The sequence below is a fragment of the Nymphaea colorata genome, chromosome 2 (assembly GCF_008831285.2).
Source record: "Nymphaea colorata isolate Beijing-Zhang1983 chromosome 2, ASM883128v2, whole genome shotgun sequence".
NCBI lineage: Eukaryota > Viridiplantae > Streptophyta > Magnoliopsida > Nymphaeales > Nymphaeaceae > Nymphaea > Nymphaea colorata.
Genome location: NC_045139.1, coordinates 27,301,342 through 27,317,160, shown reverse-complemented (window position 1 = coordinate 27,317,160; position 15,819 = coordinate 27,301,342). Strand labels below are relative to the sequence as shown.

The following is a 15,819-nucleotide window of genomic DNA, read 5'->3' as shown; positions in this document are numbered from 1 at the left end:
TTTCATCAGTTCAGGTGATGTCAGTGTACTACAGATATGGACATGTTACCATTAACCGCAGAAAGTAATAGCAAAAATTTTTCACAAAATCTTCTAAGCTAATTCATAAGGTCGTTACCTCCCCTTGGCTGGCGCCTTTCACAAGCCCTGCAATATCCACAAATTCTATGGATGCTGGAACAGCACGTTGAGATTTACTCAATTTAGAAAGCATATTAAGACGTGGATCTGGTACCGCAACAATTCCAACATTAGGTTCGATTGTGCAAAAGGGAAAATTAGCAGCTTGAGCTTTTCCGTTTTCAACCTGCAAATGAAATAGAAGCCAGTAGAACTGAGATGCAGGTTTTTACAAAAAAGTGGATTCTCATGACTCTTGATTATGCGTAACACGTTTTGTCCTTGTAAAAATATGTATGCTCTTGTGAAGCATGTGGAGACCACCAAAAAAAAGGTAATTTTAATTAAGGAAACGCTGACATTTGTGAAAGTAATAATGCATTAAATTAATTAATTCTCAAACTAACGAGCCAATAAGAAGTGCAAGACCAGCACACCCAATCAATATCAGAACCACTTCAACAGTATCGAGAACAATGAAAAACAAAATAAACTAAATTAGTCCCAATATTGAAGCAGGAAGAAATGAAAGAGCAGCTTAGCCACTTACTCCAATTCTGCAAAAAACAAAACCGCCAAGTCTCTGATTCAAACAGAACAAGCTAATGGTTATTGCTCATTAACAAAGCAACCTTTCCAAAAGAACGCCCAAAAATTATCTCCTTCAGCAACTAAGCGACCAAATTGTCTGTATTGTTAGTAAACAATCATTGGATACACCAGACGAATTCATAAGACTGATAAAATATCATCCACCAACAACGAGGAGAATTAATAAAAATCCCTTTAATACTATTTCACCACAACAAATACACCACTATTCTTTCCTCATTCATTAGCAGAAATCCAACAAACAAAGAGATACCCACCACGGCATTGAAGAGAGTCGATTTTCCGACGTTCGGCAGGCCGACAATGCCTGCCTTCAAGCTCATACTGATTCTACTACTACTCGAGAACCGCCTCATTGGCACTCGGAAGACCAAACCTAGCTTCAAGAGGGGAATACCAAGAATGGAGGTTGTTCTGAGAGGGATGCCGAGAGAAGGAACAAGGTGGGAGCACGCCATGTTGTATTATGTTTCAGTGGCTCCGTAGTCTCCAGTGATAAAAGCGTCCGAAAGCGCTTATTTATATGGTGCCTCGAAGGCTAAAATTTTGTTGGGCCGTGTTGGGCGGAGCACCGATTCAGATAGATCCAAGATTCGAGGCTTGGTGAATCGTCGGGCGTGAGAGCCGGATATAGCCCGTCTAATGTTTATTATTCCGGATATAAAACATGTTTCGAGATATTAACACGCGAGATATTAACACGCGGGCCATGGGATTAGTGGTGAGTGTGTTGTGGTATCAACGTGGGTCATTGGGTAAGTGCTGATCTCCCATATGCCCTTAGTGTTTTTTTTTTTTATTTGAGGGTGAGTGGTTTATTCTACCACGCCCTAAGAAAAGTCACTTGTCTTTTTGTGCTCACCCTCATGGGTTTTCACAAACCATGCTTCGAGCTCTTTTACGGGTGAGAGGTAGAGCATATTGGGATGTGACAGTAACTAATCCAAAACTCGAACCTAAGTCCTTAGAAGAGCTGGACCATCTTGGTACCCAGTACGTTTGCCCTTAGCTTGAAATGCCAAAAAAAACAAGAAATTTTCACCCTTTGCACAAGAATAAGATTAAACTATTATAACTTTTTCAATCAAAGTGTCCACTGTATGCGGCAGATTTAATGTTTGAACTCTGTCTCAACACTCAATGATCGACCATCCCCATGCGTTCCACGGATTTTGTGTTTCTACGCCACCTTCCCTTTCCCTTAGACAACTATGCTTCTAGTCCCCACCAGAAACCAGTTCTCTGCCTACCTTTTCGAGTCTTTAGGATCGTTAGAGTTGGTCTGCCATATTTATCCTACCTCAGAACATGCTCACTCTAATTTGATGAGCTCACCGATGTCAACCACCTACCATTTTGAAGCACCAAAACCCTATCAAACCTAACCAAGCTCCACACATGGCCTCTTCAGTGTTCACAAAGTATTTCTTGAGTTACTGCCAACTCCGGGATCCAGATTTGATATCTACAAAAGTTGCGCTGAAACCAGAGGGACTATCTCACTCATTTCAGCAGGACCAAGCTAGAATTCTCTCAATAGTAAACATGTTAGCTTGCTTCAAGCTAGGATCATATTGTTCAATGCTCGACCTAAATATTCTTGACTTCAATTTCAGTTCAATCATTTAGATTTATGTTCCTTGGCAGATATACAAATTCACTAAGTGTTCACTAAGTGTTGTCCAGCTTCGAACACTGTACTGTGGTAATGCTCAATATCTTGAACTAATTTTGGTCAAACCGGAAATCAGTTTCTAAATATTCTTCAGATGATTGCTATGATATGTTCCTCAATAGAGTATTTTCAATTTCAGATCAGACTCGCATGCCGTGGATGAAAAGTTCCCATTTTGCACTTACCAATTGTTCATTTTGAAACCCATCAATTTTGAAAATTGAATTTTGGAAGGGTCATTGAGGTCACTTTTCAGCCAAATTTTATAGGTTGCCTCCTTTCTACCCTCACCAGAAGTATCTTTTAAAATTTAAAATGTCAATCTCTAATCATGATCTAAATCTTCCTATCATATCTAAATCTGAATTGTAGAATTCTCTTCAGATCCATATCCTATTGTGGATCATAGTATCAAGTCAAGATCCATGATCCATATAATCATTCATGCACACTATATCCATCTAATGCATTGTCAATTACTCATTTTGTGCCAGATTTCAGTCCATACAAAAGGATATGAAGTGTGCAAAATTCGGAGCTGAGTAGGCTGGCACACGAAATTCATATCGTGTCCATACAAAGCCAAAAGGACGTTTTTTCTCTTGAATGTCGGTTATAATATATGATTTGATGTGTGTTTTCTGTCCTTCATGTTCATGCATTGTCCATCCTCTACATCACATGTCAACCAAACTCATTTTTCATGAACGGATCAGCAAATCTCTGAGAATACATGTTTTTCACAAAATCAGATTGTGATTAAAATTGAGTGAGATAGGAAGAATTTGCATTAAAATTACATTTTAACCTGCTTTTGCGTTTTCCAATAGAAGAGGACCCAATTTTTCTAGTCATACTTTGTTGTTCAGGCTAGCACTATAAAAGGGGACGTCCCCCTCCCTCTAAAGATGTCATCTCATTTTGAGAAAAAATCACTTAAGTGCTTGGAAAACTCTCAAGAGAGAGTAAAACTTTTAGCTTCTCTAGGTCTGAGGCTAGGCTTGATTTGAATCACAACAATGGGCAATCAAGTCAGTCGACTAAGGCCGGAGAGATCCAGTAGGAGTCGTGTTCACTTAAGTGTTTGGAAAACTCTCAAGAGATAAAGTAAAATTTGTAGCTTTTCTGGATTTGAGTTTAGGCTTGATTTGAGTCACAACATTGGGCAACCAAGTCAGCTAACTAAGCTGAAGAGAGCCAGTAGGAGTTGTTGTTCAGGCTAGGAGTATTCTAGGTTAGATAATTTTTTTCCTTCTTCTTTTTTTTTTCCATTTTGCATTTTGATTCTTTTCTTCTGTTTCTTTCCCAAATAGCATGCTTTAGGTTTTCTTTTTATACTAAGCATGTTTAGGTTAACTTGTTTTTACTTTACATAAAGTTAACTTTTTTAACTAGAGGTGAGTGTCAAATGAACTTGTCTTTTTTCTTTGTCAAAAGCATCTAGAGAGCAAGTCTATTCCAGCCTTATTCGGTCCAGCTCTTACCATGTTTCTTCGAGCCTAATTAGGGTCAAAATTGTCCATTATGTTAGGCACATTCCCTCCACTTAGTCTGGCTATATGCATTTGTATGTTCATCTATCATGTGTCTGTTGTGACCTCCACCATGCATTTTATTTCAGTCACCATGTTTAGGACACACCCCCATAGTCACATTGTATATTGCATCCTTCGAGGAGACCGAGGCACCTCGTTCGTCTCTACAGACCACATGGATTCAAAATGGTAACTACAGTGGTTAGAATAGTTCCAAATGGCATATCTTCATTACTTGGATGACTGTGGGTTGAAGTCAATACCTCTCTCATGCAAGTAGGGTTGAAGTCACTTCTACTTTTTGGTTCCCGTTTAGAGAGATGGCTCCCTCATAGACGAGCACTCAAGCATTCTCAGTCTCCCCAACATTGCAGATGTGACTAGTCTTGACCATTGCTTCATTATTCATCATCTACTGGATCATCTTCTAAATCGCCAACATGAGAGTAGGATCGACTTCGGGATTTTCCATTTTTTCGTGAACTTTTGGTTCCCTTTCCTCTTCACCCTTTGTTCTTGTATGTGGGTCATGATGAGTGCTTGTGATGCCTCATGTTTGATGAATGGTAAGTGAGTCCCAAAAAAAAAAAAAGATTATGATGAACAATAGAACATAGACGAAAAATAATAGCATAATTGGATGAAATGTGGAAAGTTGATGTATAAGAAACGAGAAGTGAAACACAAAGGTGGCTAGACTTTGTGAAGAGATTGTGCCTCTCAAGATTGACCCAGTAAGAGGTTTAAACTTTATGTGTGACATTTTTTACCTTAGTAGACCGAGGAGATATGAGAGACAACAGAAAGATCGAAAATCCTGGATGGTTTTGACCCAAGAAAACCAGGGTTCTTTCAAAAAAATCATGTAGCTTTTGACAAAAACTTAGTGCATAGCTTTAATGAGTTTCATAGAGATAAACATGTAATTAAACAAAACGCACAAATGCTTCAAGCAGCACTCCCTAATGACATGGCTCTATCATGTAATTATTTGAAAATGGCTTGATCACTTAAACTAGATATTTGGGAATTGAGATCATTAGTTATTCCATATATCAAATATGCCTATATACATGGACAATAAGTCCAAAGTACGTGGCATACATTCCTCCAAATAGGTTCTAAAGGTTATGAATCTTCATTCTCTTTGATCGCTCACCAATGTATCGGGCTAATGCCTCAGTACAAGTGAGGGGATGGTGAACACCTACATTCAATAGGTTGATCCAGCTGTTGAACTACCCCAAACTAATGTGTACAGGGAATTTTCTGTGGCATGATAAACATGACATATAGGTGAGGGGAAGCTTTTAAATTTACAAGCATATGTGTAAACCATTGGCTCTCATACAATATGTCCAAAGATGGGGGGTTAAAATCAGAGAGAGAGGCAAACATTTTATAAAATAACTCTTAAATTGAGAGAGGTAATATGTAATCATACATCTATTTGAGCATGAAAATTCTCTTTCAATTTGAAGCCTTAACGAACATAAGAAATATACATGCATTCATTGAACCATGATGGTTCTTAAGTGGCTCTAAGTGTGAGACAACATTTAAGGCTCAGAAAATTGGAACATCTTGTCTAGTCAGACAGTGACAGGTCCTATCACGGTCTCCACTTCTGTTCACATGTAAAATTTGCACCTTACATGCAGACCATAATAAATTGGACATGTTTACTATGCTCACCTCCATGCCTTGTGCGGGATGCTAAGAGATGGGAACTGACCTGTCAGTATGAGGTTTGACCATTTCTAGCACCTTTACCAAAGATAATTAGACCAAGGACCATACTAAGTGTTCCAATTCCTAAGTCTAAATAAATCTTAAAAATAGATTGATGAACAAATGAGAATCAGTTTGATATATTGCTCATGTCTAGGTCATCATAGATCAATACAAAATAGATATCCTAAATCTAATATGATGTATGAAAAACTAATTCATATAGACATGGAGTTAGGTCTCTACTAGGACTTGGGTATAAGATGTCGACCTGTCAGGGAGAAAATTGGAACCGAATTGCAAAACTAGTAATCATGTTATGAGATATTATATAATTCTTGTGTTAAATTGAGATAGAAAGTGTCATAAATGTCTAAAATGTCATTTATGTTATGGAGATTCATAATTTCATGATCCAAGGTCAAAGGCCAGAGATCCCAATAAATTTGATCTTGTATTCATGATTAAGTCCTCTAAAAATCTAAATTCTTAGAGAATAGATACAAATTTGATGAGTACATGGTTCAAATTTCTTGTCTGGAACTCTAATCGTAAGATTTATAATCCAAAGTTCATTGTGTCAAATTTGAAAATCAAAATCCAAGATCCAAGATCTAAAATACAAGGTTTGAGATCCAAAATTGAATATCCAAAATCCATAATCTGAGGTTTGAGATTCAAGATCTAATATCCAAAATCTGAAATTCAAAATCCAAGACCTAAGATTTAAGACCTGAAATCTAAGGTCTTAGATTAAAATCCAATATCCAGAATCTAAGGTCCAATATCCAAAATCCAAGATCCAAGATCCATAACTGATAATCCAAGATCTATATTTCAAGTTGCATAATACAAGATCTAAAATTCAATACTTGGGATCCAAACCTAAATATGCTAAACTTGGGTCTAATATCAATGTTTAAACCAACATAAAATTCATGATTTGAATTCAATGCCTTTGAATAAAAATCCAAGATTTGAATAGACTATGGGTAGGTAGGTCAAAAGACTAGATTCGGTCTTGTCTACACTGGGTTTAGACCTATCTGGGGATAGGTTTGACTATAGTAAATGTGTTTGGTCTTAGTCGAACCATATGATGTATGATATAAACTTTATTCAGTTCATATGAATGGGTGTTTAATAAATTTGACTAGACCAAGGCTATAGGTTTAGGTTCATAAGTAGTGGGCACTAAGGCCAGTTTGGACTAGGTCTTAGAAAACTGAGCTAAGTTTGGACTCCATGGTTACATGACTTAGGGCTTTTGAAACCATTATAGAGGCCAATTTTGAAAATTTTTTTGACAAAACTATGATTTTAAAAGGGTTCTTGCATGAGGACATGAAGATGGATTTTTACATGATAAACATGATCATAACTTGGTTTCAACTCACTCTATTGGGTTGAGCTCAAATTTAGCTCAAGCCTTTGAAAATGGGAGAGAAAACAGACTACATCGCTTTGGAACTCAAACTACATGATAAACATGGTCCTAGCTTAGTTCAGATTGACAAAGTCCCAGTGTTTCCAACTGGTAGGTAGTTGGTCTCAGTGAGCTGATTGAGCTAGAGTGAACCGACTTTTAAGCTGACTCTAAGGACTTATGAGATCATGTAAGGTGAAATTGCCTAAATGCTCAAATGTTAAGTACTTATAGGTAATTTTGATGAAAATCCCTACTTTCCATGTCTAGGTGATAGGGCATAAGGGCAATATGGTCATTTTAGCTCAAGCAACCTAGGTGATTTGGGTTTAGGTGCTCAATGCTGGTGTGAGCTTGTTTGGTCCAAAAATAGCCATTGTTTATTGAAATTTGATTTTTGAAAATCAATTTGAAATTTCACAGTGAAGGGTAAAATTGTCATTTGCACATGTAAGAATTTTGGTTGTTCACCCCAATAACATAGAGAGAGACTCTTCTAGGCTTATCATTTGGAAATGAATGTACAATCATCTCAAATGAATTTCAAAACATTGGATAAGAAATATTTTGTCCTTGAAGTGAACGAAATCATGTAGGTCCTTACAAGATACATGACGTACAAGCAAAGGAATCTTTGACAAAATTTTACAAGCATTTTTATAAGCAATCACATTTTCATGCTCCAACAGACACAAACATACAAGCACATGCACTCCAAAGCTTGAATTTCACAAGTATTCCACAAGTATCACACCAATATTCATACTAGCGCATTTTTTTTTTCAAGATTTCATCATCATTTCTAGGGTTTGACAATTTGTCTTTGCCACTAAGCATGCATTCCAAACTTATGGCAAAGAGGGGCCTTTTTGAATATCCAAAATTTTTGCAAGTTCAAATGACCATCTTAACCTTCCCAACTCAGTAGCAAAGAGGGGTCTTTGTGAATATCCAAAATTTTTATAAGTTCAAATGACCATTTTAACCTTCCCATGGGATTTCTAAATTGGCTTTTAGAAAACACATTTCAAGATTGAAGTCATTATTGAGCCAAACCAGCACTTCCAATCAGCACCTAGACCTAGATCACCTAAGTCACCCAAGCTAAAATGACCAATTTGCCCCTATCATCATCACCTGGAAAATAGGGATTTTCACTTTCTAAGGATTGCCTAAAATTTAAGCAATGAGGTCATTTCTCAACTTTACAAAATCTTAGGAGTCATCAAAGTTAGTAGGATTTCTTCAACCTGAAGTCAGCTCACTCTAGCACAACCAATTCACTGAAACCATGCACCTTCCAAGTCTGGAGCACTAAGACCATGTCAATCTAAGGCAAGCTAAACATAAGCTCTTCTCAATGCATACAAAGTATTTCATCAATTACTTTCAATTCCAAAATCTAAATACGAGATCTAGAGCTTTGTCCGAAAATTAGAGTGACACTCTCTCACCATCTCTAACAGATCAGAGCTATAATTCTCACAATCTAGACCATGTTAGCTTGCATCAAGTTAGAATCATATTGTTCAGTGTCTACTCTGAGTATTTTGGACTTTGATTTCAGTTCATTCATCCAAATTTAAGTTCAATTCCCATTTTAAAAATTTAGGTATGGACACTTAGTTTCTGTGCAGGTCAATCTTCCAAGCTCAAACATGAACAATTCGGGAATCAATTTTTTCAATTTGTTTACATGGTTGCAATCAGCAACACTTCAAGAAAGTATTTCAACTCTGGATCAGATGAACATGGATTAAAACAATAGTTCCCATTTTATCCTTCGTAGGCTCAAAAAAAGGGGCCATCGTAGTATTTATGAAAATTGAATTTTTGAGTTTTGGAAGTGCAAATTGGGTTATTTTTCCTCCAAATTTCACAAGATCCCTTATTTTTACCTTGAAAACGTCCCATTGTGGTCACTCACCCACACAACTTACAAATTTCAATTTCCTTTGCCAGGGATGGTCATTTCCACTATGCACATATTTTATATAAAAAATCTAGCTTAGGAGCCATGTTGTTAACACCCCAAATTTTTCCACATCAAAATTGAAACAATGTCAAAATTTTACAAAAGAATTGTGCAAAATGCAACTACAAAGCTAATTTTGAATCTAATGAACAACTTGGATTCAAATCATGAATTTAACTAATGACACAAATACCAATGCAGGATTACAAGTTCAAACTATGTCCAAATTAGGATTTGACATGCAAATCCAATTACAAATGTCATTTGACATCCAAATCCAATTACAAATATCATTTAAAATCCAAATCCAATTGCAAATGTCGTTTGAAATCCATATCCAATTGAAAAATCTAAATTTTGGTTCAAATCCAAGAATGTTATGTGGGACCCACGTGCAGGCTCCACCCAACCCGTGTGGTCAAAAGCCACCCCAGGGGTCATGCACCCCCTTTTTTTATAAAAAAATATATTTTCTCTCAATTAAATGAGAAAAATCATTTTCAAGAGACAATGAATAAGGGTTCATAGGAAAAGAGAGACATTAATCTCTCTCTCCCTTAGTTAAAGATAAATCAAATTCCAAAGCAGCAATAAGTATTAGAATTAAACTCACCTAACCTACTTAATCCAAGTAGGTTTGACCCGAGTGCACCCAAATGTGTTGTCAATTTCAGCTAGATTCGATCAAAATGGGCTCAGCTTAGTCAAAAGGGTAGATCTGTCCCGTAACCCAATCAATAGACAAAAATAGACTTTGACCGAATCAAACCCACTTTGATTAAGCTCAATCAAAGTACAATTTAGCTTAATTAAGAGCTTTCTTAGCTCAAATATATCAAATTACCTCAAACAAAGCCAAACTACTCGCAAATGAACTTTGATTTTGTTTGGTCAAAATTGACCAATATAGACAACTTTGCACTTTTACTATCAAATTGAGCTTACAGAGCCTAAATTGGTTTTTGAAAGGCAAATATACATTTGAATTTGTCAAATACATAAATCAAATACCAAATTAAAATTCAATATTTCAAACCAAAGTTTGATTCAGTTGAAATCTATGTCACCTGTGTGCGGGGTGCGGGTGCCGGTGCGGTACATCTCAAAAAAATTAGGTGCGGCGGTGCGGTGAAGATATTTTATTAATATTAATAATATTATTATTATTATTATTAATTTTTTGTAGAAATTAAATAACACAATTAAAATTATACATTTTATGATAGTGGAAAAAAATCAAAAAAGAAATGTTTGAAAAAAAGGCAAACAGATCGTTTTATGAAAGTCACCATTCTTTAGTCATGTATCATTTTTTTTGAAATGGAAAAGAGAACATATAATATATCTATAGATGTATTAACTTAGATGCAACGGCCGACGGGTGAGAATGGTGGATTTGATTTTGTGGATTTTGGATCTGGTTTTTTTCCGAAATCAGATTTAGATCCAAACCATACATGCAGAGAAACTTGATTTGGATTTGGTTTTGACTCGAAACTAGATCCAACCCCCGGGTGTGGTTTGGGTGCGAGCTCATCATCGGGTGCTGATTGGGTGCGCACCTGGTGCGCACCCGAACCCGCACCCGCAACGCATCGGTGCGGGTGCGAGCTCAAATGAAACGCACCCAGGTGACTGTGGTTGAAATCCATCTTTAATCAAGTTATGGATGAAAATACCCTTTTGAACCAAATTTGATAGAATTTTTAAATTTTATTCAAATTTTAATTGAATTATCATAATTCAATAACATTTAGGGCTTAACAACTAGGTTTTAACCTAACAAGCTCAATTTCAAACAAAAAAAAATAAAAAGAGTAAAATAAAGCAAAATCCAGCACAAGGGCATTTTTGTGCAAATGGGCTAAGAATGGTCAATTAGAGCCATTAAACCCTATTTAACCCATTTTACAAGTCTCCAAGGTCTTAAGTAAGTTCCCAAGGTGAGTCAAGAAGGTGGTTGAACCCACCTCCTCTTCTATATAAACCTCCCATTAGCCACCAAGGAGGAGGACGAAATTTTGAAGATTCCATCAAGTTGTTGCAGCCAAGGAGCTAGGAGGGAGAAGCCAATGAGGAGAAAAAAGAATCATCCAAGCCTTCTTCCCCTCTCCTTCATTTTTTTGTTCATTTCTCCTATTCTCTCTATCGAGTTTGCTAAGTTAGGGTGCTTAGTGAACCCTTACTTAGGATTTTCGTGGAGAGAAGCTCTCTTTCCTACTCCAAATTTCAGCAAGCAACCTATTCTTCTTCTAGCTTTGCTAAGCTCAAATCCAAGCTTGGATTCTTGCTTAGGATTACCTGATTTAGAAAACAAATGAAGAAGAAGATCAAGTATCAAGATCAACCACAAGGTAGGTGATTTTAACTCATTTCTCATATACTTTAGGATGAAAATGCCTATTAGGGATGGATACATTCTTATGAATGTGATCCACCATTGCATGGCAAAATTATATATGAATTAGTTTGAGCATTGTTTTGTTTTTTTTCTCATTTGAAGTCATTTGCATTCATGTCTTCAATTTAATTGATCAAGGGTGGTAGAGGAGATTAAAAACAAGCTTTCAATCTTCCTACGTAAAAGAACCCAGCCATGAATCATCATGATTCATAGGTCATGCGGTCCTTTGATAAAATTTCATTTTGAAGAGTAGGACACGTGTATATATATATATATATATATATATATATATATATATATATATATATATATATATATATATATATATATATATATATACAGCCATGAATCATCATGATTCATGAGTCATGCGGTCCCTTGATAAAATTTCATTTTGAAGAGTAGGATACGTATATATATATATATATATATATATATATATATATATATATATATATATATATTGTTAAAAATCATTTTCTCCTTTTAAAATTAGGTTGGAACATGTTTCCAAACTGGTTTTTTAAGAAAGGATGATCATTTTGTTTATTTTCATAATACAAGGCTATGAAATTATTTCATTTCATCTTAAATTTTCTTTTATTTTCAGCAATTCATACGTAAGGTGTATATACGTTATTGAAATCAGACTATGTTTTATTGGAATTAGCTTAAGAATGTCAAATTTTATATATTTTTGATGTCAATTTTCAGCCACAAAGTGATTAGGTTTTGAAGAACAATAAAAAGGTCTAGTTCTACTTAATCGGCTCTCTAAAAGCCTTTTAGAAATTTCTAATTTCATTCACAAAGTGATTGAGTCTCAAGAATGCTTTAAAAATTCTAATCTTTATATCCCTTAAAGAACAAGGTCAAAAGTGTTTCAATAGTTTAAGAAATGAATGGATCTTTCAGGACAAGAATATGAAATTTTGTTTAATTTTGGGGAGAAAGAAATGTCCTTAGAACCCCTTGACATGAATAAGAACATGTGACACATGATTTTTGCCAATTTGATGCTTAGTTTATATGGAGTAGAACTGAATTTCATCATTTTTCAAGAGTCGAACACTCTTAGAATCAATATTTTAATTTTAATCCATTTAAATCAGAATAAAATCTTATTTTTTATAACAATTTTGAGGAAAAAGGATGGTATCCACATTTTTTGTATATGTGAAAGTTTGATTTCATCCTCATTTGCCTAATTCTTAATTGTTTTGAGTTTCTCATCCATGACTCAAGCTTGTGGACTGCATCTTTAATTCATGTGTTTAATACATTTAGAAAAAGTCCTACATTTTAATTAAAATCAATCTTTATGTGTAGAATGTATGGTATGTAATTACAATAAATGGACTTCGAGAGATGATGAGATAGTGAAAAATGAATGTTTCATATGAATGAATTTTGAGAGATTATGAGAGAGAGAAGGATGAATGTCTCATATAGTTTTCCTTTCTATTGTATGCATTCACTTTCACTTAAAATCAATGTCACCACATGCACATTCTCAAGAAATTAACTGATTCAAATTTGAATTGCAAAAAGTGACTAAGTCATATTGTAAGAAGAATTTGTAAATTTTACTTAACTTCAAAACAAAACACAAGCAATGCATTCACAATCTTGGCCAAAATATGTTTAGAAAACAATACATTTTCTAACAATTTGGAACATATGTTCTATCAAAAGAAAAACTCAAAATCAATTTTGAAAGCTTAGCTATTTTCCTAAAAGTTGATGATAAGACAATCACAATTTCAACTCATGAATCATCTTGAGTTCACAACAAAGAACTCAATTTTAATCTTCAAAATCCTCAAGAATTGTGGATTTCATATCAAATGGCACCAAAACAAATGTTTTTAAATCAACTTAAAAACCCTCCAATCTTTAAATTCATTTTCAAAACAAGTTCAAATCACACATTCAAAATAATTTTTGGTTCTTAAATTCAAAACCTCAATGCATAATCATATAGGATTTGTATCAATAACTCGCACATGATCCAAGTGATCCTTAGTCCTTGGTCCAATTACTTTTGTTAATGGCAGTAGGAACGGTTGGACCTCGTAGCGACGGACGGATCCCTTTTCCTTAAAATTTTTTTCTCAAAACCCTCAATTTTAAAAGAACTTTGCTGATTCGCATTTCGACCCCCTTCGAGAGAGGGGTGGGGTACGAACACATATTAACCCAAGTTAACATTTCATAACCTAGCAGGCTCGATCCCATTCTCAGCTCGCATCAAATTCTCACTGAATAGGGGTTTCCAAAAATTGCACCCAAGCTGAGCTTAGTAAACATGCAGCCAATCAAAGTCTGAACCAATTTTCAAAACTAGACTTAGCCTAAGTCCAACACAAGTGACTTACCCCAAACCCCCCTAGCGCAGGTCGAGCTAGGTCCATGTCCACACTATCTTAGATCTCAAGTTTAGTTTTCAAATCTAGATCTCATATCCATGTCTTATTTCCATATTTGGATATCATATCCAAATATCAAATTTGTGGTACTTCTTTATAGATCCAGATCCTTACTTCACATTTCATATCTTAGTAATAGATCATAATCCATATTTTCATATCATATCTAGACCCATCTTCTAGAACCTTCTTTAGATCTAGACCCAGATCTAGGTTCTAAAGTCAAACTCAATGCACATTTATATTTCAAAAATGCATCACAATTTTCTCACCCTATGCTCAATTTCAGTTCATATGAAAGGACATGAATCCTGTGATTCTTTGTTGAACACACCGACATAGACTGAATCAGAATCGAGATCTGTATGTGGTATGAATGAACATTTTTCTCCAATATGTCTATTTTAACTTACGATACTTTATTTTTTGCATTGTTCATTATTCACACTTAATGTCAATCTGAATCCTTCATCATGAATCGATCAACACTTCTCTGTGTATTCATAGCTTTTGACAGAATCAAATTCATATTAAATACCAGTGAACAAATTTCAGACAAAAACATCATTTTAACTATGGTTTTGGATTTTTGAGAGGAGAGAGAAGACTAAAAGTTCAGCCTTAGATTGATACTCTCAAGGAGGATCTACCCCCTCCCCCACTATAAAAAGGGTTCTCTCCCCCTCTCTCTCCATGAATTGAAGAGCTTCCACAATAACCCAAAAAGTTTAGAAAAAATTTAAATTGGTGCTTAAAAGGTTTTGCCCATTTTAAATTAAAATTTTTAGAGTATTTTGGTCCAAATATTGGTTACGGCTGCATTAGCACTCAACCTAGACTCAACCAGACTCAGTGCAGAGATCATGGGAGTGGGCTCAGTCAGACAATTCTTTTTACCTATTCTTTCTTTTCTTATTTGCAATTTAATTCATTTTCTTTCTTTTATTTTCTTTTATGCATGTTATAGTTTTTATTTTTATTTTTATCATGCTTAGTTTGGTTTATTTCTTACTCAGTTCATAGGTATTTTGTTTGCCTTAAGCTTATTTAGTTTTCTAGGATAGATTCAAATTATTGTTTTTAGGCTAGGCACAACAATTAGGCATGTCCCTATCGTCCTTCTTCTCCTTTTGTAATTCAATGCCTTTAGCTGAATTAGTTCTTTACTTAAATCATGCATACATATTATATTTTTCTTGTTCTTTTGTTAGTTACACATTGAAAAACATTTACGTAGGACCACTTTTGAAATCATAGCTTTTTTTCAAAATATTTTCAAAATCAACATCTTCAAATGATTTAAAAACCCTAGTTCTTGTAGGTGTGGAGTCTAACCCTAGTCAAGTCCTCTAAGACCATGCTTAAACTGGTCTTAGAGTCAACTACTCAAAACCTAAATTGGTTCAGGCCTAGCTTACTCTACACTGAACCTATTATTATGAAGCAATATCTTAAGATTTGCTCCCTCAAAATCTCTAGCCAGGATCGACCAAATTTATTTTAGTTGGGGTCATTCCCAGTGAGTTCAGCCTAGTTAAACCATCCAACCTAGCTCTCTTGGCTGACCTAATTCTTAGTCTTTCCTGATATTGGATCTTGATCTAAATGCATTGAATCTTAATCTTAAACCATACTTGAGTCCCAATTGTAATATTAAAACCCTATTTGATGCAAATGGATTTGGATATCAACAATTGGATTTTGGATCCAAACTTTGGATCTTGAACCTTAGATTTTAGATCCTAGATATCAGATATCAACCTTAGATCTTAGATTTTGAATATTAAATTTTGGATTATGAATATTGAACATTAATATGTCTTAAACCATGGCTTGATTCTCATGGAATCGGACTAAGAATCAATGACTTTGGATCATGATTTAGAGGATTGAATATGAGATACAAGACCAA

General features: G+C 35.1%; 1 protein-coding gene across 1 annotated transcript in view; it reads right to left on the bottom strand.

Annotated features, from left to right (window-relative positions):
• LOC116246784 (uncharacterized) overlaps positions 1 to 1,239 on the bottom strand; it is a 47,922-nt gene extending 46,683 nt beyond the window's left edge. Inside the window, exons 1-2 of the mRNA XM_031618646.2 lie at positions 990 to 1,239; positions 119 to 307 (exon numbers count right to left, since the gene is read on the bottom strand). Of these exons, the coding sequence (XP_031474506.1) occupies positions 119 to 307; positions 990 to 1,190 (390 nt within the window). The 5' untranslated portion in view covers positions 1,191 to 1,239. The remainder of the gene's footprint in view (positions 1 to 118; positions 308 to 989) is intronic.
• Between the last annotated feature and the right edge of the window lie 14,580 nt (positions 1,240 to 15,819).